At 38.0% G+C, this 27078-nt stretch overlaps 2 protein-coding genes across 4 annotated transcripts in view; one reads left to right on the forward strand and one right to left on the reverse strand.

Annotated features, from left to right (window-relative positions):
- Positions 1-149: 149 nt before the first annotated feature.
- On the reverse strand, positions 150-11408 carry LOC127646704 (cytoplasmic dynein 2 intermediate chain 1-like). Of its 3 annotated transcripts, XM_052130527.1 has the most exons (22): positions 11307-11408; positions 10964-11017; positions 10238-10883; positions 10053-10108; positions 9692-9952; positions 9405-9473; positions 8815-8892; positions 8349-8562; positions 8080-8176; positions 6959-7088; positions 6583-6694; positions 6361-6455; positions 5980-6109; positions 5474-5646; positions 3431-3593; positions 2250-2357; positions 2106-2167; positions 1928-1979; positions 1671-1828; positions 1371-1502; positions 987-1210; positions 150-828 (listed from the first exon to the last, which is right to left on the reverse strand). In XM_052130527.1, exons 1-22 carry the CDS (start codon positions 11319-11321, stop codon positions 657-659), a joined length of 3201 nt encoding a protein of 1066 aa, XP_051986487.1. In that variant the 5' UTR covers positions 11322-11408; the 3' UTR covers positions 150-656. The 3 variants fall into 3 exon arrangements, with proteins under 3 accessions (XP_051986487.1, XP_051986505.1, XP_051986495.1); XM_052130545.1 differs by lacking the exon at positions 9405-9473; XM_052130535.1 differs by lacking the exon at positions 10964-11017 and having other exon boundaries at positions 11307-11381.
- A 979-nt stretch (positions 11409-12387) lies between these two features.
- Positions 12388-27078, forward strand: part of LOC127648104 (extended synaptotagmin-2-like) — a 54043-nt gene continuing 39352 nt past the window's right edge. Inside the window, exons 1-5 of the mRNA XM_052133042.1 lie at positions 12388-13096; positions 18595-18636; positions 20787-20921; positions 24496-24572; positions 24681-24753. Coding sequence (XP_051989002.1) covers positions 12722-13096; positions 18595-18636; positions 20787-20921; positions 24496-24572; positions 24681-24753 — 702 coding nt within the window. The 5' untranslated portion in view covers positions 12388-12721. The remainder of the gene's footprint in view (positions 13097-18594; positions 18637-20786; positions 20922-24495; positions 24573-24680; positions 24754-27078) is intronic.

Raw genomic sequence — 27078 nt, forward strand, 5'->3', positions numbered from 1 at the left:
TTTGATTCTATTGTTGTCAAAGTCTTACGACCTTTAAAAAGCGTTTCGTTGCTGTGAGCGTTTTCAAGGAGGGTAGACTAAAATGTTCAAAAGGAAACATTGCCAAATGAAAACAGACCAATAACAAATAAAGAATTTTCAAAGTGAGGATTTAATTAAACAAACATCCTATATATAAATATATTCACAAAAAATATTTTTACTCACCATCATGTAGTTACAAACTCATATAAATTCCTTCATTGGACCACAAAAAAATGTTAGGCAGAATGTTAGAAACTGAAAGCCTCAGTCACCATTCACTTTCATTCATCACACATTCATTCATCTTTTTTCATAAAATAAAAGTGAATGGTGACTGAGGCTGTTAGTCCTTAACGTTATGCCTAACATTTTATTTTGTGGTCCACAAATAAAAAAGTTTGATGGTTAGTAAACAATGACAATTTTTAATTATGTGTGAACTAACCCTTTAAAGAATGTAGCTTTTTTCCTATACTGCTATATTACTACAATGAAATATAATTCAGAAAGTTTGTTTATATTGTTTGAGTTTCTCAAATTAACTTTTGTTGTCCTCTGTTACTTAAATGGATATTCATTTGAATCTGGGCTCAAACAGAGTCAGTTTCTGATTTTGAAAATGAGAATATATCTCAAAAAGTGTCCCGTAGAACAGACTGAAGCTTTTCTTTGTCAGAGGCTTTAGACACTGTAAGAGACTTCTTGAAATACTGAATCTCCACCTTGCCGGACTGCTTTGCAAGCGCAATCCCAGAGAATGTGTTCTGTTTGGCTGGCTCACCAAACACAGCCATAGCTGTTACCCTTTAAAATAGGGGGAGGAAACAGAAGATTGTCAATTAAGGCCTGAGGTACATGCTGTACAACCATAATTACAAATAGAGACATTATCTGATATTATCTAGTAATATTGTAGCACTGCAGCAATTGTGTATATTTATGTTTGATGTTCAGGCAATTACCGGTCATTGTGTATATTTTCTGTGATGACTGGCATATAGTCCTTCTCTGTTAGGTCCCAGATATGAAGATCAGATGCAGCATCCAGAACACAAAACACAGCTGGCCGCGTCTGAGACCATAGCACTGAGAGAATAGGAGTGCAAATTGAACATCCAGACCACTCCATCAATGGAGCTTCTCTCAGGACAGAGTGTAAACGAACTGTGCCATCACTGCAGCCAACCTAAAAAGAGTTTTGGGATTTCCACACAAAAACATTAAACAATACATTCTAAAGACAGCTTGATTATGTTACAGTGTTAAAAGATTGCTTGATACTGATGACAGTCTATCACAAACAGAAATACACAAAACACATCCAAAGCAACAAAAGCTTCTCTTACCAAGAAAAAGGGTTCTCCTGAAGGACTAAAGTCAAGTGTTGTGACCTCCACTGGTTTACAGCTATCAAACTGTGATCTGTAGAACTTTGGAAGAACTTTCAAGCTATGCCTTGTACCATGCCTAACCAGACCCTTCAATAAAAAAAATATTTTCCATGTATTAATTAAAAGACATTTTAAGACCAAGATGGACCAACTGTCATATTAACAATCTATCTAATAGGAAAGACAACCCACATAACTTTCCACCACAAGCTATTCTTTTATTCAACAGGTTCATGCAACATGTTCAACACCCACCATGTTAGTACCAACAAAGTAATGATTAGAGTCAGAAGGGAGGAACTTTAACTGAAGGCTCAGAGGAGGTCCACATCCTATAATGTGCTGAAGGGATTTCTCAGTAGTCTGTAGAGAGGAGCTGTGGAGCAGTTTAACTTTTCCACCAGGTCTTAGACCTATGATGGTAGACACAAAATAATTAAAACAAGGGAGATCTAATACATTGGCATGAAAATAGGTTTCACAAAGGATATTAATTTGCAAATTCAACTTACCCAAGTCTGTTTGAGATCCAGAATAATTTCCTTTGGGCAGCTCAACCACAACCTATTAGACATCATAATTATTTTTAAAAGAACATAAATGTAATCATGGTCAAAATAGTATGTGATCTCAAATCTCTCATGCAAAGAGTTTCTGTGAAATAAAGCTACTGGTACAATGCAAACATACCCAGAGAGTTAAAACCCCATTTTCATCCAGAGATCCTAATTGAAACGACAGTCCCAGAGACTCTAGATTTTGCACAAGGAATTACATTTACTAAAGTGATTTTTAAAATTTATTTTATTTATTTAAACATATGCTTTCTATTACCGTCTATGTCTGCAGTTAGTATGCTATTTGAACCTGTCTCAGCAGTCGACAGTACAGGTTCAATGGACACCACAGGAGAAAGATGACCCAGCCCTGAAAGCACAGCATCTGTATCCGTACACAACAAAACAGGTCAGTTTAACTTGAACCTGAACTGAGATTTTTGTATTCTTCCTTACAGAAGCCCCTTTTGAACTATTGAAGCTATCTTGAGCTATTGTCAAAATAAGTGCAATATAAAACACTACCTGAGCTTAATTGTTGCACAAACCTTAACCCTAAAAGGTTTTTGTATCCTGGGGTACAAACATTTAAAGGGTTAGTTCAGACAAAAAAAAATTCTCTCATCATTTAACCACCATTGAGTCGAATGTATTACTTTTACCATGACTGTATGGGCTTTCTGGAGCTTTAAAGTGCAGATCACCATCCACTTGCATTGTATGAAACTACAGAGCTGAGATATTCTTCTAAAAATCTTCTTTTGTGTTATGCTGAAGAAATAAAGTCATACACATCTGGGATTGTATGAGGGTGAGTAAATGATGAGAGAATTTTAATTTTTGGGTAAACTATCACTTTAAGAGGCAATGAGTGAGTCTGTCAATTTTTTTTGAAAAATATTAAAAAGGGGGTCCCTGCAAATACTGAGGACTTGTGACATTGTATATAAAGTCTGGCATCAACTCACGATATTTATCTAAATGTAAAAAAGGCAGCATTTTTTGAGAAGGCAGCTGACCTTGAGGCAAACACTCCTATATTTTCAATGTTATTTTCATGATTTCTACAAACTATAAAATTGAAAATGAAAGCAATGTTTTAGAAAAAACATGGAAATGTATTATGCGAGCCAAAATGTGTTTAAAAAAGCAATTAATTTATTTTCAAAGTTGCCTTTATATGCTTGTACCTTTTATAGGGTTATGTACAAATCTCAATGAATCCAGATATAAACAATGTGATAAGTGAAGTCAGTGTTGAGTTTTGATTTGATTTACAGTAGTTGAAGTTGTTGCTGTGACAGTTTAAGACTTTAATCTGATTCTTACTTTAGAATAAACTATTCTTTAATGAAATTAGATAAAATAATTAACCTCAATTTTACAAAAGGAGGTATATTTGATATTTTATTTATTTAGATGACGTAGTTGCAGCAGCAGCCACGAGCATTGACTAACCTGTTGAGAAAGTCGGGTAACGCAATGTCCAGTCCACCTTGCCGACCACCAAGTTGCAGTGAGTACCAGAATGTTCTCTGAGATCCCACACAACCACAGAGCCCACTGATGTACCAGCAAATACTAAAGTAACTTTACCAGGACTGAAGCAACAGCACATAACCTAAGACAGACAGATAAATAGAATTGAAACAAACAAAACAGAAGTTAAAATGGGAGAGAGAAGGACAATTTGCGCAATTTTACACATTTTGATTGTGTTGATTATGGGGAAAAAAATCTGTGGAATTTACACTGGTGGCCAAAAGTTTGGAATAATGTACAGATTTTGCTCTTATCGAAATAAATCTGTACTTTTATTCACCAAAGTGGCATTCAACTGATCAGAAAGTATAGTCAGGACATGAATAATTTGAAAAAGTACTATTACAATTTGAAATAAATTTTCAGAACTTCTCATCAAAAAATCCTCCACGTGCAGCAATGACAGCTTTGCAGATCCTTGGCATTCTAGCTGTCAGTTTGTCCAGATACTCGAGTGACATTTCACCCCACACTTCCTGTAGCACTTGCCATAGATGTGACTGTCTTGTCGGGCACTTCTCACGCACCTTACAGTCTAGCTGATCCCACAAAAGCTTAATGGAGTTAAAATCCATAACACTCTTTTCCAATTATATGTTGTCCAACCTCTGTGTTTCTTTGCCCACTCTATCCTGTTTCAAAAGTGGCTTTTTCTTTGCAATTCTTCCCATTAGGCCTGCACCCCTGATTCTTCTCTTTACTGTTGTACATGAAACTGGTGTTGATTGGGTAGAACTCAATGAAAATGTCAGCTGAGGACATGTGAGGCGTCTATTTCTCAAACTAGAGACTCTGATATACTTATCCTCTTGTTAACCTTTAACTACAGTCTGCACTACCAACAGTCACCTGAGCTAAACAGTTCACATCACCTGCAAAACTCATTCCAAGCAACACGACTCTTAACACATGGCTCAAAACAGGCTCAGTGCAGCCAAACACTATGCACAACCCTCACTGAGATAACACACACTGTCACGCAGAACACACTGAGAGTAAAAACACTAGCATCAAACACCAATACACAAAATACAAACTTTTCATCTTTACAGTTTGAACAATTTCAGTGACTTCATATAAAGTCATATTTTCTTCAAAGAAAAGAGTGACATTCTTTCACATGATTTATTTACATTTTTACAAAATAACAATTCTTTAAGGTAAATGAAAATTAGCAGTTTGCTTCAATAGTCTGTAGTAATTTACGGAATTACAGTAATGAGAAAAAAAGGTAGAAACTAAAAGTACATACTGTAATTCCAACAAATAATTGAGGGGCTAATCCTGCCTCTCTCTAGCATCAGGCCACTCCCTGCCTCACTCCACAAACCCGTCTTCCTTGTTCCATTTCCAATATTAGTCTTTCTGAGCTCTACCTATATATATATATATATATATATATATATATATATATATATATATATATATATATAATCTCTCTCTCTCTCTCTCTCTCTATATATATATATATGTGTGTGTTCACTAACAAGTCTAAAACAAGACACCTGCTTAGCCTTTCAGCTGAAATTGCAATCAGCAGTGTTTGAAAGGCACAAGGCTGAAATCTATTCTGTTTTGAATGTGTGGTTCACAGTTTTGACAGCAGTGTGTTAGCATTTGAACAAAGTGCTGTAAATCCACAGTATTTTGCAGGTTGTGGTTAAAGTCATGGGATAAGTGTGAAGAGTTTTGAAAACTGTGTTCAAGCAATGAAAAACGAACTAGAGTTTGGTCCACATGAACTGCTGCTGTGCAGACTGTAGTTAGAGTTTTGCACATGTAGCTCCAATTGTGCTCACTGTCGTTTAGCAATCGAAAAAAACTGTAAACAAAGCTGAGAGTGGGACAATGTTTTTCGTAGCTAAATTTAATAAACAAATGGTAGGGAGATGTAGAACTTTGAGGCTGATAGGTGTTTGAATTAAGCAAAAGTTTTCTTCCAAATTCATGTGTGCATACCTCAGATTCATAAAGTAGTATTTTTTGGGGTCTGGATGGTTCCCAGATGTTCCACACACAGATGATTGTTTCACTGTTAAGTGGCACCGCACTGGTTTTGGAGGAAGGAGGATGAACAGAGAGCAGAGTCTGTCTCTGGATGTGAGAGAACTGCAGCAGACTCACCTGTCGACCTGCAAACAATTAAACATACATGTGCATCACAAAAACATTGTCCGTATTAATCACCATATTAAACAGTGTTTGCAGATAAAATTTGTTGATATGTTTGTAACTGAATTTTCAGCCAATTATCTACCGATTAAATGGAATTTACACTGAAAACGAATTATGTTAATGACTTTTAATTAACGTTAATGAGTTTTTAAAACAAATCTCAGCATAGGCTTTTCTTACACAAAATTTATGGTCTCCAAATCTAAGTAGTATGAATTCATCCAGCGATCATCATGTCTGCCGTTTATCAGCAAATTAAATCAATAAACAGCAAACAAAAGCTCTTTTACCATGCAGAAAGGGGAGCTCGGTGTTGAGTTGAAGGCAGCCATCACTGAAGGAAAGCGCATCCGTTTGAGAGCAAAGTCTTCTTAGAGAATTACTCTCTGCCATATTCTCCTCTATCAGCACAGCCATCACCTAAGACACAAACAAGCACATAACAAATAAATAATATTTTAGTGATTTAAATGTGTCAAGCAAAGCTATTCTTGTAAAGCAACACATGAGCAAACAAATATTTAGAATTACACTACATATAATGCAGAGCTTAACTCTTTCAATTGTTTTTGAATTTTTGTGGGGACTAGTTTTTTGTTTGTACTGATTATTATAATAGTCCACGAGTGTTTAAAGTAAAAGAATAAACACTAATGAACAACATTCTCTACCTGTTTGGCAGAACGTAGGAAAACAGTTAAACGTTGAGAGTCAGTGGTCATTCTTGCCATGGACTCATCCGTTGTGTCTTGAGAAACCTTGGTCCCTAGTTACATTTACGAGAACAGAATAACTGGAGAAGTGTAGAATAGACTATTTTTATTATTTTGACATTTCCGTCATTAATGACGACTTATTCATTTATAATGACGATTCGGTGATGAACAAAATACCTCCACAGGCTGCTTTAGCTTCTGGTGGGTGTTGTGTCCATTTGTCCATCATTTCAACTTCTTCTGTTTGAATGTCTCGATCAACATTGTCTTCATTACACTGCACATAAGCCTGGTGACACAAGAATCTCATAAGATGGCATAAATTCTAAAGGTGAAGTGACTTATATTTGTGAGCTGATTATCTCATACTGCCTCAAACAATATCATTTTTTGATCCAGCCAAATACACCATGTGGCCAAAAATTGGACATTTAATTTGAAAACCACAGGCATCAATTCCCCCTTTTGCTGCAATAACAGCTTCTTTTATATAGTATCCTTTTCCATTTGCAGGCCACTTAAATTAAACAGGTAGCTGTGAGGAAACTCAAACCTGTTTTGTATTGGTCGTTCCAAAGTTCTTGATGTACATGTCATACTCATTGACAGGAGGCAGGTCCAGGAGAGAGAAGGTGATGGAGAAGTCTAAATCAATTAGACGCAGTAGTTTTTCACTACGCTTCCTTCAATCACATCAAATTAAATCAATCAATCAGCGTTTAATAATTTAATTTACTTCTCAGTCAAAATTCTATTGTATATATTTAGTTACAGGTAAATTACTTGGAAAAAAACATAAAAAAATCTAAATAAATGTTTTAAATATTTATAGTAAAGTATGCCTTCATCCTGGTAAATGTAAAGATTACACTGACAACTACTACAACCCAAATTCTGAAAAAGTTGGGACAGTATGAAAAATGCTTCTAAAAACAAAAAGTAGTGATTTGTCAAATCGTTATTTGATGTTTTTTACCTTATGAATTTTATTTAAAAAAAACCTAAAACATTTTTTTGTATACACTCAATTCAAATCAGATGATTGCATCATGCTCCAAAAAAGATGGGATAGTCGATTGTTTATCACTGAGTAATATCACCATTTCTTCTAATAATACTAAACCACATACTGCCTGGTTTACAAGTGAATGGCTGCGTAAGCAGAAAGTGCGAGTGCAAGATTTTCCTGCCTGCAGTCCTGACCTGTCTCCAATTCAGGATGTTTGGTGCTTTATGAAGTGCACAATATGGCAAACGAAGGCCCTGTACAATTGCTGAAGACCTGCATAATAGAAAAATTCTAAACTTGTGTATTCAGTGCCCAAATTAAGTGTAAATAGAAGAAATGGTAATGTGACACAGGGGTAAACACATGACTCTTCAACTTTTTTGCAGTATGTTGCAGTCATCTGATTTGAAATGTGTAATATAGATATATAAGAACAATTAAATTAAAGGTAAATCATCAAATAATGTGTTGATGTTGTAGTGCTTTCAATATTGCACAGTGTGAATATAATTGACAAATCATTCCTTTATGCTTTTATAAGCATTTTCCATACTGTCCCAACTTTTTTAGAAATGGGATTTTATTTATATAAAAATGTATTACTATTTTTGTAAGCTACTATTAATGACAAATAAGATACTTGAGAAAATGAAAAGAAGACTTGCTTCTGTTTTTTGGCAACCTTCTGGTTGATCTCTCGATGCTTTGCTGAAACAAAGTCAATAATTTTGCCATGAGTTCGACCTCTGTTTGAGTGGTTCTCTGTGAAAACAGAACAAAACACTGATTTATGAAGAATTTTCATTTTCAAACTCACCACTACAATTTATTATATAGGGCAGTGAGTACAAATATCACAAATCAAATCATTGTCTTACCAACTTGTTAATCTGATTTAATAGATATCTGATAACATATTATGTTATTTATCCACCTCTATAGGGGAAAGCTGACTCTGTGGTTGTGCGCTGTGATCTTGCTGACGAGATTCTCTCATTCTCCTCATCAATGGCTCTCTGGATGGCTTCAATCTCTTCTCTTCTCCTGGGGCTCAGCTCCCTTTTCTCTTCTCTCCCTCTATTGTCATGGTCCACTTCATCCTTATCATCCTCCTCTTCATCTTCATCCTCAAAATCTTCCTCATAATTCTAAAAGGATGAACAGCTCGTCAGTTTACACAGTTATAAGAATAACATAATTATGTTTTATGGAATTTATGTTTGCAAGTCAGATTCAAATTAAGATTCAAGGACTAAACTCATTAAGATCTGACATCAGGGTGATATAAACTGTAAATAAATGTTTGTTATCAACAAAGGTAAATTTGTTAACCATTCATGGAACTGTGTATTATCAATCAAAAGTAATATATGTATACTCTGCACTGGAAAGATGCACACCTCAAAATCCTCCTCATAATCATCATTACGATAATCCTTGCCCGATTGTTTGTCCTCTTCAGTTTCCTCATTCTCTACCTTGAAACACAAAGGCATACAAATCACATTAGCTTTACAAGCAACAAAATTAAACAAAAAAATAAAAGTATTAGTTTGTGGGAGAAGACTTGACAGAGTTCTGAGATTGTAAAAGAGGCATTTATGTATCTGATGTGCATTTTAGGCTGACACAAAGGGATTGTTTTAATGCAGAAATGTAGCCCCTTGTGGCCTTTATGTTTGATTGATATATTACACCTGCATTTTGTACACATTGTCAAAATTAAGTGTATCATGCTTATTTACTAGTGCATAAAATAGTATCAAAACGTAATTATAAGTATTAGCAGCAGTAGTATAAGTAGTAGTAGTAGTAGTGTAATACAGTAGTATTTACAGTATATTACTAATAGTTTGTGTTATTTGCTAAAAGCATGATATAAGCAGCAATATAAAAATGTCATGCAGTCCAGTGTGTGTAAAACAGGCAGGAGTTGCATTATCTCTGAAAAGTCTTAACTTAATAGCTAAACTTAAAACAGGGATCTTACAGGGATCTCTGGATCACTCATTTGAGCTTGAATAGACCTCCAAGTTAACTGAGGTATTGCGGTAGATTCCTACACACATCCAAACACAAATACAAAACATATACTGGAGATTTATAATAAATTGAGATTTATATATAATTTCACATGTCTCTTTAAAACAGACATCATTATACATAACTCCCGCATACATGCAAACATTATCAATAATGCAGATTAATATTGATAATAGTGAGACCAGGCATACATATGATATGAACAGGAAAGTATTTACATAACAATGTTTGTACCTCTTTATCTCTGTTTATCCTATCACGGTGTTTATGGCCTGAGGATTCTTTATGTTTCTCTGTCTGTTTTCTGTCATTCCTCTTTGAGTCTGAATCCTCCTTGTGCTTTCTTTCACGCTGTCTGTCTTGCTCTTTCCTCTCCCTGGCTTTCATTCTCTCCTTATACCCATCTTTGATATCATGCAGATAATCCTTCGGCTCTTTCCTCTCCTGGTGCCCGTGCTCACGTTCAACATCTCGAGAGTGACTTGTGTCTGCCTCCTGTTGGCCACAGCAACAGCAGTAAAACGTTTCTTAATTATGTCATTTTTTTCAGAACACTGCTGGCTTCTAAGTAGCAATGATCTTATGCATAGCTTACATGGCTTTCTTTATCCCGTCTTCTTTTCTCTCCATTTTCTCTATCTATTCTGTGTTCTGAAAGACAAAACAGATATTATCCTAAATTCATAATATCTCTAAATAATATAATACCATGATATAATATATTCCAATTAGCATAGACCAAAAGTTTGCTGTTGGCGGTAATTGTAATAATCGTCATACCTCTTTCTTTGTGGCCAGAGTGTGCTTTATCACTGCGTCTGTCTCCCTCTCTCGGTTTTTCCTCATTGTCATGTCGACTGTAGTCACTTTTTCTTGCTCTGTGTCTTTCTCTCCTATCTCTTTCTTTGTCCTTGACTCTCTCTTCTGTTCTTGAATGATCCAAATCTTCTTGTTTCTCCTCTTTCCACCTATCATTTTCAATCTTTCGCTCCTTTTCTCCATCTTTTTTTCTACCCTTCTCTATATCCCTGTCCCGCTGTTTGTACATCCCTATGTCCCCATCATTATACCTGTCCTTCTCTCTATTCCTCCTTCGTTTGCTGTTTTCCATCTCATGTCGTTTTGCCTCACTCTGTTTATCGCCATCTCGATGACTGCTGCAGTCTACCGCCTTCTCTTGCTTCCTACATTTCTCTTTGTATCTATCATCTCTTACCTCCTCCCCCTTGCTATCCTGGTTTCTGTCCCTGTCTGGGTCTCTGTGCTTACTTCCTCCTTTTGTGTTCTCTCTCTGTTTTTCTCTGTCTCTCCTTGCATCTTGATCAGGGTGTCTGTGTTGGTGATCCAGAGAGTCTCCATCCCTATGTTTCCTGTGCTCCCCTTCTCTTTTTGATCGGTCTCTTCTTCTGCTCTCCTCATGATGTTCCTGGGAATATGATTACATTTTTAGAGGTTGTGCTTTTAAATCTTCTCTTTTTTTGCACACACAAACAAATTGCAGATTACCTTAATGTGCACTTTTAAGTCATCAGGTCTCCAAGTATCTTCTTTTGTTATTTTCTTATGAAGGATGAGGGAAATATACAGTGAATATGTTAATACTGTACAGATTGAAGCTCATGGCTTGATTACCTAATATAGCCGTTTAAATACTACACTTATTTATTTCTTAAAACTGTTTAAATTGATGAAGTGACAGTGCTTGCTACTGAATTTAACAGACAGGATAACTGAATTAACAGTTTTGTTTAGCTACCCTGGCTGCTAACCGTCTTTTTGATCTTAAAAATGTTCGCGACAAACAGTTGCGTAACATCAGCTGCTGCATGTGGTATAAGGTTTACTTTACCTTTAGAGGGTACATTACTTCAGAGATCCTCTAGTTACTTCTCGTTTTAGATCCTACATTCACAAGTTTATGTTGACAGCTCCATGCTACATGCATACAGCGCATGCGCACATTAATGCAACCATGGTAACCTTAAAGCGCCCTGGTAACAACAGACTATTAAATCGAGAAAGGAGTAAGATCGATAAACGTTACTATGATTACGCAGTCTAATTGATCTAATAATCGAGAGCCAAAAAATCGAACTAATAAAATGTGTTTAATTAAAACTATTGACAGTTCTTTTTACTTTTAAATATCAATAACTTCACAAATATTCATAACCTGCAATTACGTTTCGTGCAAAGCTCATAATATAATAGAAATGAAGTATGGAATTGTAACCCTTTAACAATTTTTATATTTAACCAGATAAAAAAATAATAATTAAAAAGACGGTTTAAAATGGAAGGAATGAATTATGACCAGCTCATTTTCTGACACATCAGGGGGGAAAAAAATCTAACATTAGTGAGTTTCATGAAGCAGGAAACCATCTAACAGGATCGTTGCAGTTTTGGTTACTTACATGTTATCTTCCGAGCACCTGATAATGGAACGCCTTTATGGTCGGAGATCTGAGATATCAATCAAGTAGTAATATCCCACATCCGACTTTGAAATTACCCAGCACAACGTCTTCCTGTAAAAAATATATGGATAAATAAATAAAAAAATTATAAAAAAGAAGAAGAAAATACCAGCTAAAAAAATAAATAAAAAATCTCATCTGCTTTTAGCTAGCCAAGTCTCAGTTGGGTTAGGTGGGAGTAGGTCTCCCATCCTGACCAGCTAAACTTGCCCCAAACCCCTCTTTTTATTTTTAGACATATTGGTGTTGAATTAATAGTTAACGGTTTCTCTTGGACATAGGTTATTTTCTCCGCCGTTGTTGTGTGGAGTACCTGTAAGGTCCAAGTACGATTTTGCGCTGTATTCATAGTAGTGACTTCCATACTCGCCTCTCAAGACCAGCTGTGAGTGCGCGCGCGTGTGTGAGTATGCGTGTGCGCAGCGGTTAGCTGTCTGTCAGAAACAAGCACAGCAGCACGCGCTCCGTCAGAACACAGACAGTAAAGCAGACGGCACAGGATTATCTCCACAGTTATGCGCCTTTACATATGTTTTTATAAAATTCGGATTGGTGTACGGGCGAACTAACGTAATAGAATATCCTCAAACTGACCGAACCGGGCGTTGAACTTGGAAAGAAGACAGTGGAAAGGAGGATGGTTTGAAGTCTCACTTTCGTTGTTGTCTTTTGTACACAATGTAAATGTTTGACAGCTGTGCGTAACAGCAGATCCATTTCCACCGCACCGCGACTTCTGCAACGTGACAACGGACATAGGCTGTGCTGAATATGAGAGGACATCATGACTGCTGTTCGTGGAAATGTTTCTCAAGCCGCAGGTGCTTTGGGACCTAAAGATATCGGACAGAAGGTCCCTACAATCGGAGCGATCCCCTCTTCCTCTCCGGGGGAGCTCACCGAGGACCCGCCGTCTTGCACCAGCGAACTGACCCGCACATGGCTGCAGTTCGTAAAGACATTCGTTATTATCTTCCCCGTATATGTCCTGGGTTATTTCGAGTTCAGCTTTAGCTGGCTTTTGATTGCACTTACTATATTTTTCTTTTGGAGGAGAAACACGAGTTGTAAATACACGAGGCTGAACAGAGCCCTCTCCTTCTTTGAGCAAGAGGACACTGTTAAACAGGAGCTGGATGCAACAGAGTTACCATCATGGGTGAGTTAAAGTTCGCTTTCATTGCTGACACTGGCTGTGTCTCAAAAAGTTCGAAAGCTTGCATCATAAAAGCTGTAATAAAAGAACCGCTTATTCTGGAGTTTCTTACAGTTTAATGGGTTTTTGATGGGACCTGGTCAAAATATTTGTTGTTGGTAATGTAGCCTACAGTGTGTTTAAACTGACAATAATTAATTCATGACAATCCTTGGTGCGACATCTAGCCTTCCAATGTTGTTGGAAATTCTTATTTAAGAAATTGTTCACCCAAAAATGAAAATTCTCTCATCATTTACTCATCCTCATAACAACCCTTTCTTTCATCTGCTGAACTCAAATCAAGATTTTTAGAAGAATATTTCAGCTCTGTTGATCCATACAATGCAAATGAATAGTGGCCAAAATTTGAAACTTCAGAAAGCACATAAAGGTATCATAAAAGTAATCCATACGAATCCATTTAATTGTCTTCTGAAGCAATCTAATCAGTTTTGAGAACAACTGACCAAAACGTAATTCCTTTTTTACTGTAGCTACATCTAGCCATAGTCTTTAGGCACGATCACAATTTCAAGTTTGATTATTTAAATTATGGGGACACTAGAAATGTCCTCATAAAGCACATATATTGCATAATAGCCTTGTAATAATTACCAATTTGTAACCTAAAAAAAAGTCCTAGTAAACCATGTAACTCCCCCCCCCCCCCACACACACACTCATGCACACGCACACACAAACACACAGAAATAATGGCAAACTGAAGGATGACAAATGCACTTTTCCCAATAATTTGCAAATGTTGTACTTAATGTGTGACATTTCTCAGCTAGGATAGCAACTCCATCAGCTGTTTCAAGCACTAATCATATAATCTTCTTGTTTTTGTAGTGTTAGTCAGTTATCTGATGCATTGCTGCTATATGGTCTCACAGGCATCCATAATCCATCATTTAGTTGACAACTGCCTTGAAATCTATTTGGCAATTTGCCTTTAGGCAGTTTGATAGTATGGTACCATACTCCTAAGAAGTCTCTTATGAAACAATGCTAACTTGTTTTTCCTGTTTCTCCCTGGTTCTTGGGAAGTGTGTTATCTCTGATTTAAGAGTTAAAGTGATTGGCTCTTCCAAGATGTCTTGATCCAGTTCTCTGGAACTGGCTTCCCTTCTCAAAGAGACATATGCTAGTACAAATAAATGAAACAAATAAACTACTATAATATGCAAATATAGCAATAATGTCAAGTTGCATTGCAAAGTTCAAAGTATAGACATTCTCACAGTTTACACAAAATTTAGAAGTAAACTTAATAAACCTTTTTTTTTTCTTCTTTTTATATATATCTGGGATGTTGACAAATAAGGCTGTTTAAGAAATGAAAAATCTTATTAAAATCTAGTTTAAAACACGTGTAAACTTTAGAAATGAATTATTTTTGTCCATGTTGGTTTCATTTTTTGAAAAACATTTATAGCATTTTCAAAGGAAAATAGATTTCATGTCTTTAAAAATGTTAAATAGTGTAACCATCAGGTAAAAGGTATTAAAATACTTTCTGTGCAACTTGAATACACAAGATAAACAAGTTTTCAAACATATTTTTTTAGGACAAAATCTTTTTTTTTTACAGTTAGCATGAATTCTTTTGTCACAAATATCAAGTTTCTTAGGGTAGCACCACATGATCTGATCAAAATATGCCTTTTTATACAATTTAAAAATATCAGATTTGTATTTTTTAAAAAGGGGTCCCCTGTTTGTTTGTTTTTTTGCAGCTAAATGGCTACATGCATGTTGAATACACCAGCTGGCGTTGATTTGGTGGACAAATGTTTTTCAAATATTAATATTTTTAAAAGATTGTTTCACTGCTTAATTTTTGTCATTGTCCATCCGTCATTGACCACAATTAGCCAATTTTGTTTTCTATACAATTTAACAACATTTTTAGTTATTAAGTGGTAAGATATAACATTGATCTCACAGATGATCACAGTTTCATCAAATTACTTTACTGTTAGTAATGTGTAGTCTTACAATACCTCTGGACCATAAAAATTACACAACTCACCGTCCAGATACACTCTAAACTTTCCAGGTGATGTAGATTGCAAAGTATGAGGGAATTATAATGTAAAAATACAAAGTAAATACAGAAGCACTCTCGTTGTGGAATAAGTGGAGCTGGTGCTGAAGCAAAACTTGCGTTGATCTTTAGGCACGATCACAATTTCAAGTTCGATTACACCTACTAGTGTTTGATGCATGCACTGAAATCAGGATCATCAAGCAGACTGCTGATGTCAAGATTTATAGTGAAAAAAAGAGTTATATTTTGGTCTGTTTTCATGCAAAACGTACAGAATCACTTCAGAAGACATGTATTGAACCACTTGAGTCTTATGGATCTTTTATGCAGCCTTTGGACTTTTAAGGACTTTTATGTCCTTTTTGAAGCTTCAAGGTTTTGGGCATCTTTCACATGCATTGTGAGGACTTACGGAGCTGAGATATTCTTCTAAAAATCTTAATTTGTGTTCTGCAGAAGAAAGAAAGTCATACATGTCATTTTTGGATGATAAATTTCTTTGATGTTGGTGCAGCTATCATTATGAGGACTCTCCATATAGACATAATGATTTTGATACAGTACGATATAGAGTCTATCCCCTAATCCTAACAAAAATCTTTCAGCATTTTTACATTTCCAGTAAAACATTGTTTAGTATGTTTATTTTAAGTTATTTAAATTATGGGGACACTAGAAATGTCCTCATAAACCACATTTATAGCATAATACCCTTGTAATTACCAGTTTGTAACCTAAAAAAAATTCCAAGTAAATCACCTAAACCCGCCACACACACATTGATCAGGGTATATCAAAACTTGCGTCATTAAAGGAAACACCCCGCCGTTACATCTTAAATGCAGTTATATTTAATGCGTTATATCATTATTAAAGTTAAGATAATATGGAAGAAGGTCATGTAAATAACTATAAACTCCGAAACTGGCATTTCTCTGTGCGGTAGTTGCAGGAATGTCCCGATCTAAGGGGGAAGAGTTTGAAATTGCAACCGGCTGATCTGTTGCCGGGTCGCTTATCCCTCGAGCGCGCATGAGTGTAGCTATATTATAACATGTTGGCTCGCGACTTATTGAATCATAATATATGTCACTGTGTGTCACTGCGCATTTCTTATTGTGAAGAAAATTGGCAATGATTTAAAAAATATATAAATATATATAATGTCATTATGATTCAAAATGAATAGATCATCTTATAACATTCATATCTAACTGCACTCAATTGATAAACTCTATAATATGTAATATTTTCATAGAAGATCCCTCAGACACCATTGCATTGGCTATGTCTGGGCCCCAAATGTAGTTTTGTTAAGACTATTTAGACTTTTTAGGACTTTGTTTTCTCTTCTTTTTTTGGAAATTAATAAAAATGTGCAATGTGCAAATGTGATTCAATATCGTGATAAATATCGATATCGAATGATTTGAAAAAGAATATCGTGATAATATTTGTTTATAAAACGATATCGATATTTATCACGATAAAGAAAATCCACGATAAGCTTTTGATGAATTACTGCGTGTCGCTAAAACACAAGCAGTTCGGCTTTCTCAAGCTGCGTTTCATGGCAACGGTTGCGCCCTCTCATCGTCTCTAGTAAAGAGTGCGACAGAACAACAGTGATGTGGACAACAGCTCTAATTTTCTGCGCTGTAATCTTGAATATTGTTCTCTAGCACCACACATGCTTCAATTCTACCCTGTCCCGCTCCGCATGTGTTGCCTCTTTTCCCTGCATGTGTGTAAACATGAAGCGCCGCATGAGTTAACGTGGTTTCAAAGCACCTTTTAGACCATAACGTTTTTCCCTTCTAAATGTATCTTTATTAATCAGCATGTTACGAGCCTTTAATAATAAACAAATCGATTTCTGTTCTAATTTTGTGAAAATTAATTAGATGTCTGGAATGGATAAGAAAGACTAAAATTACTATTTGGTAGATTAGTCTCTCTTTTTAATGAAAATATACAAATGTTTTTTAAATAAAAAAGAAAACATTTTCTACATTTTCTCTCGGGACACCCCTGAACCCACATTCTGCATCATTCCACAGTCAAAAGGGCTTCTATGCCCCCATACTTGGGTATCTGAATCTAAAGAAATATAAAAAAGATTTAATTTTAATGTAAAAATATTCCAACAAATACTGGACTGATGTCACTATTCTTCAGAACAAACAGATGATCTTTTAACATTCATTTTCAATTGATAAACGGTAAAAGATGGTCAAATTAGTAAAAGATCCCACAGACCCCACTGCTTTGGCCGTCTCTGCACCCCCTGGGCAGTTTCGTAGAGACTATTTTGATTGTTTAGAATTTGTTTTTTTCTTTTCTTCCATCAACTTTGAAATAAAAAAAGAAAGTGCAATGTGCAAATGTATATCGTGATAACAATTTTGGCCATATCGTCCAGCCCTACCATACCAACATTTTCACTGGTCCCATCACAATAAAAAAAGAAAAGAAAAATATTCCTATATCACATTTATTTGTAGCAATATATATGTTTGTTTGTATGTGTGCTATATTTTGTAATGGTAATATATAAATGTTACATTCTCTTTGCAATAAACTAGCATTGCTGGAAAATAGTGTCATAAAATGCAAAACATTAGTGATTGATTTTATTTATTTTCAATCCATCTATGCCTCAATGACAATACCAGATCATTTTCATAATTCTGGCTAAACCTTATCTATGTTATCCAGCAATATAATGTAACCTTGGTGGTAAATTTAAATCAGCAAAATTTGCAACAACAATTTTCAATACATGTTCATACAATGTTTAAGATGCAAGGCATAAAAACATATTTACAAGATGAGAATGATTATAACCTTTACAGGCAATGATGCATTGACCTGATAGGGCAAGTGACAGTTCCTTCTATTGACCCAAAACTCTCTCACACTGGCACCAGGCCAGTGGGCCATCCTTATTGGGAAGTGTGCCTTATTGCCCTGAGTGTGTCATTTGCACCTCTACTATTCTGATGTGGTACTAATGAAGCACTTTTCCTCCACTTTTCCTTTGCAGGGATTTAACTGCAATCATGCTTGTACTGCTGTAGTGAGCATTCAAATAAGCTAAAGCCCCTGTAGTAAAGGAATGTGGGAAAAATGCAGTGATAGAAGGGAAAAATAGATGTGGGTCACACTTTTTTGTGTAGGAAACCAGTTACATGTTTAAACAGAAAACCCTTTTTATTTCATCAGACATTGACGGTGTTTACTATTCATGCTATGTGTAGACCAAGTGTGTGTTTGTTTGTGATTTCCAGAGTGGTTTCTTTATTGAATCACTTTTATAGAAGTTGTCTTGTTTGCCCTCTTTCATTGTTTTGTCACATATATATTTTTCATTTTATGGATTTGTTTAATTTATTTTCCCCACCAGGTTCATTATCCAGATGTGGAGAGAGTTGAGTGGATAAATAAGGTGAGAAAACGATGAGATAAATAATTGTTCATCCCTCATCATCTCTAGTTATCATCATATACAACTCTTTTTGTATTATCTCCCCACGTTTACATGCAACCAAATAATCTGTTTAGAATCTGACTGATAGCTCAATCGGACTGAAAAGCCTTCATGTAAACACAAAAATTATCTGATTGAGCTGGATACGAATTACATTTCCATACGATTGAAGGGATGGTGTAGACCTAAAATAATCAGATTAAAAGAAAAATATTAGCCATGTAAACATTTGAATCCGAATATTTTCTCAATCGTATTCTAAAATGAGATGTGGTGTGTATGCATATTTATACACGATAATCTTCGCCGTAATGCTCGATTATGTTTTACAAGAGATGATGCAAAGTGAAAACAGTAAATAGCCTAAACAACCTCCTCAAAACTTATGTTAAATTACACACGGTTATAGACTTTAAATAAAGAAACCTGAAACATATCTGTAGCCTATTAATAATAATATCTGGTTTTTGATGTAGGCTATATATTTCATACAAGAGTAAAACTCTTTCTCTGACAGTTATTTAACACTACAAGCATCCCTCCTCTTGCTGTTTTAAATAGCCTACCTTTTGTTTTTCCTTGAATGATTAAAAGCTCCATTCAGCCATCATTTGTCACAGGTTGTTAGGTTTTTGTAGTTCCTTGTAATTCTATTTTATGATTGGTTCTCCCTGATTATTTTTTGTCATTCCCTGATTGTTTCCCCAGGTGTTCCTCGTTCCCTTGTTTGTTCCCTTGTGTATTTAAGCCCTTGTTTTCCCCAGATAGTTTGTCAGTTCTTGCATGTTTTGTTATGCTCTGTGCAAGGTTCCCTGTGTTTTTCTTTACTCTGAGTTTTCTTGTTTATTTTAATAAAGCCGCACTTAGATCCTCATTCTTTGCCTGCCTTGTCACAGAAAATAATCAGGGGAAAAACAAACATAAAATGAAACTACAAGGAACTAAACAAGAACTTCAACATAAAAGCACAAAAACAAAAGACAACAGGGAATGTAACATCATTATTGTTTAGTAATTGTTGCGTAGCGTCCCATCTGCGGCTGTTGCTTAAAGTCCCTATTAATTTGTTTCCATTCCATATCTTTAAACTTCTTTAAGGAAAACAGAAACAATTCTTACCCACCAGTCTTAACTTAGTACTCGCATTCAGAGATGCCTGTGTTTAGATTGGAGGAATGGGCATGAGGCAAATACATAAAGTCAGACAGGGTATTAGACGCTGCTTCTAATTCTTTGTTTGTCGAGTAGATTGAGTAACATATGAAGAAAGCTTTTCTGGCATATGTCTTTAGATATCACAACAAAGCAAACATGGCAATTATGGACTTTGGTGGCATTCTCGCTTTCTCAGCTTTTCTCCGCTTCTTCAGAATGCAATGACTGACACTCTTCACATGTGCAGGAGTTTGGTTCGGATTACATGTAATGCACATGTAAACTAATATTTGTATCAGACTGCAAAGTTTAGGGGGCATATACACAGTACATTCAGAATCTGCAATCAGATTTTATTTATTCGGATTGATGAAAATTAGTGCATGTAACACACACACACTTTGGGAGATAACCGTGCTTGTACACTGGTGGTGATGTAATCCAGTGCATTTTGCACTACGCACAACCAGGCTTCATGCAGCATGACTAATTTGAATATTTCATTGGTAGTTTGCCCAGTAGCTTAATTTATGTACCTGAATGGTCTCATGCTTCTGCAATATTCAAACTTATGCAAAGCTATTTTATTAAACATAAAAGTATCACTGATGTTTTGAAACTTGTCAAAACTAATAAGGATAACTATTCTTCATGCATCTTAGCACTTTTACTACAGTTATATGTATACACCGGCACTAAAATGCATTATAGCTACATCTTCTGTTTGCATGGGGATTGTTTCCAAATGCCTGTAATATTAGACAAGTTCCAACATGTCCCCAGGCCTGTTCAAAAGAATTTGTGCACCTTGTTATATTTGTCAAATGTGAAAACAACAAAATCAAACAGCAGTTCAGTCCTGTGAAATATTCAGTTCAGTGAAAAATGAAAATGCCTTAATTTTAACATAGTGTTTGCCTAGCACTGAACAGTTCCACTTTTCTGCCCTTCAGACAGTGAAACAGATGTGGCCTTATGTGTGTCAGTTTGTGGAGAAGCTGTTTAAAAAAACAATTGAGCCAGCCATAAAAGAAGCCAATGCCCACCTCAGCACGTTCAGCTTCAGCAAGATTGATCTTGGAGATAAGGTATTCACACACATGCACATACACTCCGAGAGGTCAGTAGAAAGCTAATGTACATTCAACTTTTGTGGAGATGACTTTATTAGAAAGTCTCTGTTCATAATTTTCTAAATAACTTTAATTTAATATAACTTAGCATTTTACAGAACACTGGCCCAATTGTACAAGTATTAATCTGCACCTTATATTATATGCACACAAGCATATTCAAATACACTTCTTTTTCATTTCTCTCTAAATAATTCTGTAGTTGTTTCCAATTATTCAGCTGCTGTGTGTTATCTTAAAAGGAAATACTATGTAGGAGGGTGTTGAAATTTCAGAAATAAATAAAGTGTATTAGCAATTTCTGCATGTTGAGTCATAGTGCTCATGTAGTCTATACAAGTTTTAGTCTGAAGTGTCATTTCCTTGTTCCCTTACAATTTATTACAGTTGACGTTGCATCACTAAGCTGATACTATGGGGGGAGTGTCCTTCTACACGACCTAGTTGAAACCTTTCAATAATAACGTCAGAATTGTCTATGGTGTTTAAGCCCCGGCCTTTTAGGCACGTATAAAAGCGGGTGCGCAAACACCATTCCTCAAAATGTTCTTCCTTCAAGACAGCGATTAATCTTTCATCTAGAAACCTTCTACTACTACACCGTCGACATACACTAGTCAGCGGGCAGGATCTTCATGACAACAAGAAGACTCACCGCAGACTTACTCCGCCTTGCCGCTTGATATATATATATATATATATATATATATATATATATATTTCGCTACCTGGATAGGTGCGCAGAGGGTGTGGCACATCAACCACCTGGATTTGTCAGCAGTTTTCCTAGCCTTATATGATTTTCAGGCTGAAATAGTTAATTATCATGTTCAAATTCACTCAGACAACATGACAGTTGTGGTGTACATAAACCGCCAAGGCGGTATTCGTTCCCTACCAATGATGTGACTGACGCATCACCTCCTCCTGTGGAACAAGCGTCATCTCCTCTCCCTGTGAGTGACATATGTTCCAGGCCGTATGAATTACTGTGTGGACCTATTGTCACTACAAGGGATGATGCTGGGCGAATGGAAACTTTATCCTCAAACTGTCCTGGGGATTTGGTAAATATTCAGCAATGTGGAGATCGATCTATTTGTCTCCGCGGAATGCCCACTGTCCTCTCTGGTACTCCAAGTCCAAGCTCTGCTAGGAGTGGACGCAATGGCCCACAAATGGCCTGTGAAATGCAAATACGCATTTCCCCCAGTGTGCTTCCTTCACTCTGTCATATGCAATGTCCGAGAGGACAAGTAAACGATTCTGTTGGTTGTGCCAAAGTGGCCCAACCAGTCTTGGTTTCTAGAAATTATAGAGATTTTGGATGACCCTCCATGGGAAATACAACTGATGAGGGATCTCCTCTCTCAAGTGTAGGGCACAATCTGGAATTGGCCAAACATACATTTATGCCCCTCTTTTCAAGTACGGGTTCCCTGTCATTTTACACAACCGCCTGCATTCTCCCAAAGTCACAAGCACTTTCATTTTAAATGGAAGCGCAGTGTAGTTCTAGCGGGAAGACTAGCAGCTGTACATCATCACATCATTAGCTGGGTAATTCCTAGCCAATCGCATGTAAGCCATTGCTTTATAAGCCTGCTCACAATCTATCCCATTGCTGTTTCAGTGTGCTAACACGGCAACCTCCACCACCACACCACCACAAGTTGAGCCCTGTCCCGCACGGGGGTAGGCTCCTCGCCCCTGTCTCCTATCTCTGGCAGGACATGACGGTTCTGGGTACAACTCCCTTGGACCGCTGGACGGGGCCTATGCCAAAGATAGAGACATTACTTTGTTTTACATTTATCAAATAAATGGCATCTTAATCTTCACTCAAACCTGCGTGTCTTCCCGATAGAAATAAAACTTCTTCCCGACTGAGATTGTGAAGGGGTTATTTAATTCTATATGTCCATAGTTCATATATATTCTGAGTGTTTCCCACCTGGCTCACCATGAGGGTCATTCACTTTTGGTTGTCATCCCGAGGGACTGCAGCATCATGTTTCCTCTCTGGGAGGTTTATGTCGCATAGTGCGGCCTCTTTGTCCCTCAGTCACAAAATTCTGAGGAATGGTGTTTGCGCACCCTCTTTTATACCGGACAGCTTCACGACTAAAAGGGCAGGGCTTAAACACCATAGCCCTAAGGTTTCAACTAGGTTGTGTAGAAGGACACTCCCCCATAGCATCAGCTTTGTGATTCAATGTCTTGTTCCCTTCATCTCAGGGAACTGAGTTGACATACGTAACCAAGACGTTCTGTTACCACATTGATCCCTATTGTTTCCTGTCCTGAGTCCACCATTCCTTTCAATGAAAAAAATATATATTTACTTACCGTAAGTTAACAGTTTGTGGTCATGTTTAAAATTAAAACTATTGATTTTAAGATAATTCAGTTTAGTCTCAATCAAGGGCTTGTAAGCTATTGAAATATTTAAGCGATATATTTCAATATTATGCATGATATTTCATTTATAGGCACTGTGAAAGTGCTGAATGGCAGTGTTGAATATATGCATTTATATTGCCTCACAATTTTTTTTTTTTATGAAATGTCACATTCAGTGCAATTCATCACCTGGACCTTTTTAATATTTTAATTTTGAAGTATTCTCTTTGTCTAGAGAATTTTGTTATTATTTATATAATAAAAAAACATAATATTGATTTAGTACTACAGTTTTGAGACAAAATAATCCAGTAATATAATTTCATTAGCCATGCCTTTCAAATCCAGGCTAATACATTTTACGAGTGTGAACCCGATTTTATATATATTTTAATGACATAGATTTATAAATAATTATAGAATTCATTAAATTTGACCTGTGTTTGCTAGAAATATCTTCAAGATAACTGCCCCAAACAATTTAAATGCAAACAAGCTAGTCAGGCAAATCAGTTTCTTACTGCTTCATGAATCGGTGTGCACTTCCTTAAACTGTGTAGTTATAGACTAGGCATTAGTTGAAAAGTCACTTCTGTTCTGTTGTGAAGATCATGTAGGGGACTTGTGCAATGTGGACTTTTGTTTACTTCTCTAAAATGTACTGCCAAAATATCATGTGATATCATATAAGGAGATGCATGTGTTCAAAATTGTCTTTACTTAAACAGCTTATAATTTGTACACATTAACAGATCTGATGACCTAAAGTGTGTCATCATCTGCATTCTTCCTTTTTTGGAGAATTATAATTATAAAAAAAGGATAATTATAATACAGTGAAATATTTGGCTGACAATAAAAGCCACTCAGTGTATCGTTCTAGCTAGTTTGGTCTATGTCTCAAATTTTATTTAGAGATTATCATTGCTTAACTTGCTACTAAAAAGGCTCTATACCGCTCCTGGAGTGGGAAGGTTGACGAATGTAAAACTTTTGCGTTTGGAAAAGACAGCTGACTAGCTGTCACATAGAAATAGTTTATGTTGTCAAGGCTATGTGGGGGAATGCTGGTTAATGAAATGTCAACCCCCCCCTGACTGGGCATCTGTGCTCATCTCTATTGCAGCCTCTCAGGATCAATGGGGTAAAAATTTATACTGAGAATGTGGACAAACGGCAGATCATCATGGACCTCCAGATCAGGTCACTTTGATAAACCTTTCTCATATAATTTGATACATTTTGTTTTTTTATTTAAGGTTAGCATCTTGCTTGTTCTAAAGGGTTTTATGTTTGTCTTTTCTTTTACAGCTTTGTTGGAAATACTGAAATCGATGTGGATGTCAAAAGGTACTACTGTAGAGCAGGGATCAAAAGTATACAGGTATATTGTTAAATCTCATAATACAGTGATTATTGTGCCACAACAATGTAGTAGATTGTGTTACATAGAATGTGTTCACAACAGATATACAGTTGCTCTCTTATGTATTGCATAACGTGGAGTGGTGGTGGCATAGTGGGCTAAAGCACATAACTGTTAATCAGGAGGTTGCTGATTCGATCTCCACAGCCAACACCATTGTGTCCTTAAGCAAGGCAATTAACTCCAGGTTTGCACGGGACAAAAGTGAAAACTAAGGAACACCAAAAGTGAAAAACAAAGGGCAACAGTGAAACAAGACAAGGTAATAAAAGAAACTACAAAAGGACTACAAAAACCAAAACAGGAAACAGGAGCTAAACTAAGCTTCAACATAAAAGCACAAAACAAAAGACAGAACATGACAGAACCCCCCCCCCCCCCCCCAAAGGATCGGATTCTAGACGATCCTAAAAAATAAATGACAAAAAAAAAAAAACAAAAAAAAAAACACGAGAAACAAAGTGAGGGCACCAGGGGCAAACAGGAAGTCCGAGGCGGCAATAGGGGCAAATAGGCAGTCCATGGGGGCACAAGGGGCAGGCATGCAGTCCAGGAGCAACGAGGGGCAGACAGGCAGTCCAGGGGGCAACAAGGGGCAGACAAGGAAAAGGGACTGGTTCGGGGGGCCTGGGAGGTGGCCACAGGACAGAGGCCGGTTTAGATGACCCGGGGGCTGGCCACTTGGCAAGGGCCGGTTCAGGGGGCCGAGGATGGCTCAGGAGGTGGAGCCGAGGGCGGTGGCGCCGTAGGCAGCTCTAGAGGCGGAGGCCTGGAAGGCTCTGGGGACGGAGCTGAGGAAGGCTCAGGAGACGGAGCTGAGGAGGGCTCAGGAGACGGAGCCGAGGAGGGCTCAGGAGACGGAGCCGAGGGCGGTGGCGCCGTAGGAGGCTTTAGGGGCGGAGACCTGGAAGGCTCAGGAGACGAAGCTGAGGAAGGCTCAGGGGACGGAGCCAAGGGAGGCGGAACCGTGGAAAGCTCTGGAGGCTCAGGGGCGGAGCCGTGGGAGGCTCAGGAGGCAGAGCCGTGGGAGGCTCAGGAGGCTCAGGGGGCGGTGCCATGGGAGGCCCAGGAGGCAGGGCAGAGGGAGGTGGCGCCGCAGGAGGCTCTAGAGGCGAAGACGAGGGAGGCTCGTGAGGCTCTGGAGGCGGAGCCGTAGGAGGCTCTGGCGTAGGAGGCTCGGGAGGCTCTGGAGGCGGAGCCGTAGGAGGCTCGGGAGGCGGAGCTCTAGAAGGCTCTGGAGTCTCTGGTTGCAGAGCTGTAGGGGGCTCTGGGGCGGAGCCGAAGGAGGCTTGAGAGGCGGAGCCGTAGGAGGCTCAGGGGGCGGAGCTCTAGAAACTCGAGAGGTGGAGCCCTGGAAGGCTCGAGTGACTTGAGGGGTGGAGCCCTGGAAGGCTCGAGTGACTTGAGGGGCGGAGCTCTGGAAGGCCCGAGAGGAGGAGCTCTGGAAAGCTCGAGGGGCGGAGCTCTGGAAAGCTTGAGGGGGCGGAGCCCTAGAAGGTTCGAGGGGTGCTGGCTGTTGGACGGTCCTGGCTGCTGGCGCTGGCTCTTGGATGGTCGAGGCTACAGGCGCTGGCTCAGGGACGGTCGAGGCTACAGGCGCTGGCTCAGGGATGGTCGAGGCTACAGGCTCGTTCACAGTGACATGCGTAGGCGTTGACTCGCTCACCGTGACAGGCGTGGGCTCTGGCTCGCTGACCGTGGATGACGTTGGCCGGAAGGCGGAAGCCCGTCTTCTGTTCCTCCTCCGGGCAGACGAAGTGGACCGCACTGGCTCGTAGAGAGTGACTGGCGTGGGGGTGCGTTTGCTGACAGATGGGACTGGCGTGGGGGCGAGCTCGCTGACCGGTGGGGCAGGTGAAAGAGGATGAGCCAAGGACGACTGGAGGGTCACCGCCGTGGGAGGAGAGGCAGGATCCTCAACCACCTCCACAGTAAGCAGTGAGCCGCATGCCAGAAGTGTCTCCTCCATGAATTCACAGAGCGTCCAGCCCCGTGTCGTCGGCGGCAACCGCTCCTGGAGCGTACCGGTCAGGCTAGCCTGGAAGAACACCACCAGGGAGGAGTCAGGATAGTTGGTGGCGCTCGCCAGTTACAGGAAGTCCCTAATGTGATCCTCCACTGGACGGCTTCCTTGCTTCAGTTCCAGGAGGCGGCAGCATGCCGGATAACCGCTGGATCCATTGTGTGGTCGGTCGTTCTGTCACGATCTGGGTAATCAGGAGAAGGGAGACGGCAGATGCGGATCCAAACACAGTTTTATTTCATATATGTACACAGATGAAA

The sequence above is a fragment of the Xyrauchen texanus genome, chromosome 1 (assembly GCF_025860055.1).
Source record: "Xyrauchen texanus isolate HMW12.3.18 chromosome 1, RBS_HiC_50CHRs, whole genome shotgun sequence".
Lineage (NCBI taxonomy): Eukaryota > Metazoa > Chordata > Actinopteri > Cypriniformes > Catostomidae > Xyrauchen > Xyrauchen texanus.

Coding starts and splice junctions, on each gene's coding strand:
- LOC127646704 (XM_052130527.1), bottom strand. Junction 2,358..3,430: donor TTACCCGACTTTCTCAACAG/GTTAGTCAATGC, acceptor GTACGGATACAG/ATGCTGTGCTTTCAGGGCTG. Junction 2,168..2,249: donor ACTAACTGCAGACATAGACG/GTAATAGAAAGC, acceptor TGCAAAATCTAG/AGTCTCTGGGACTGTCGTTT.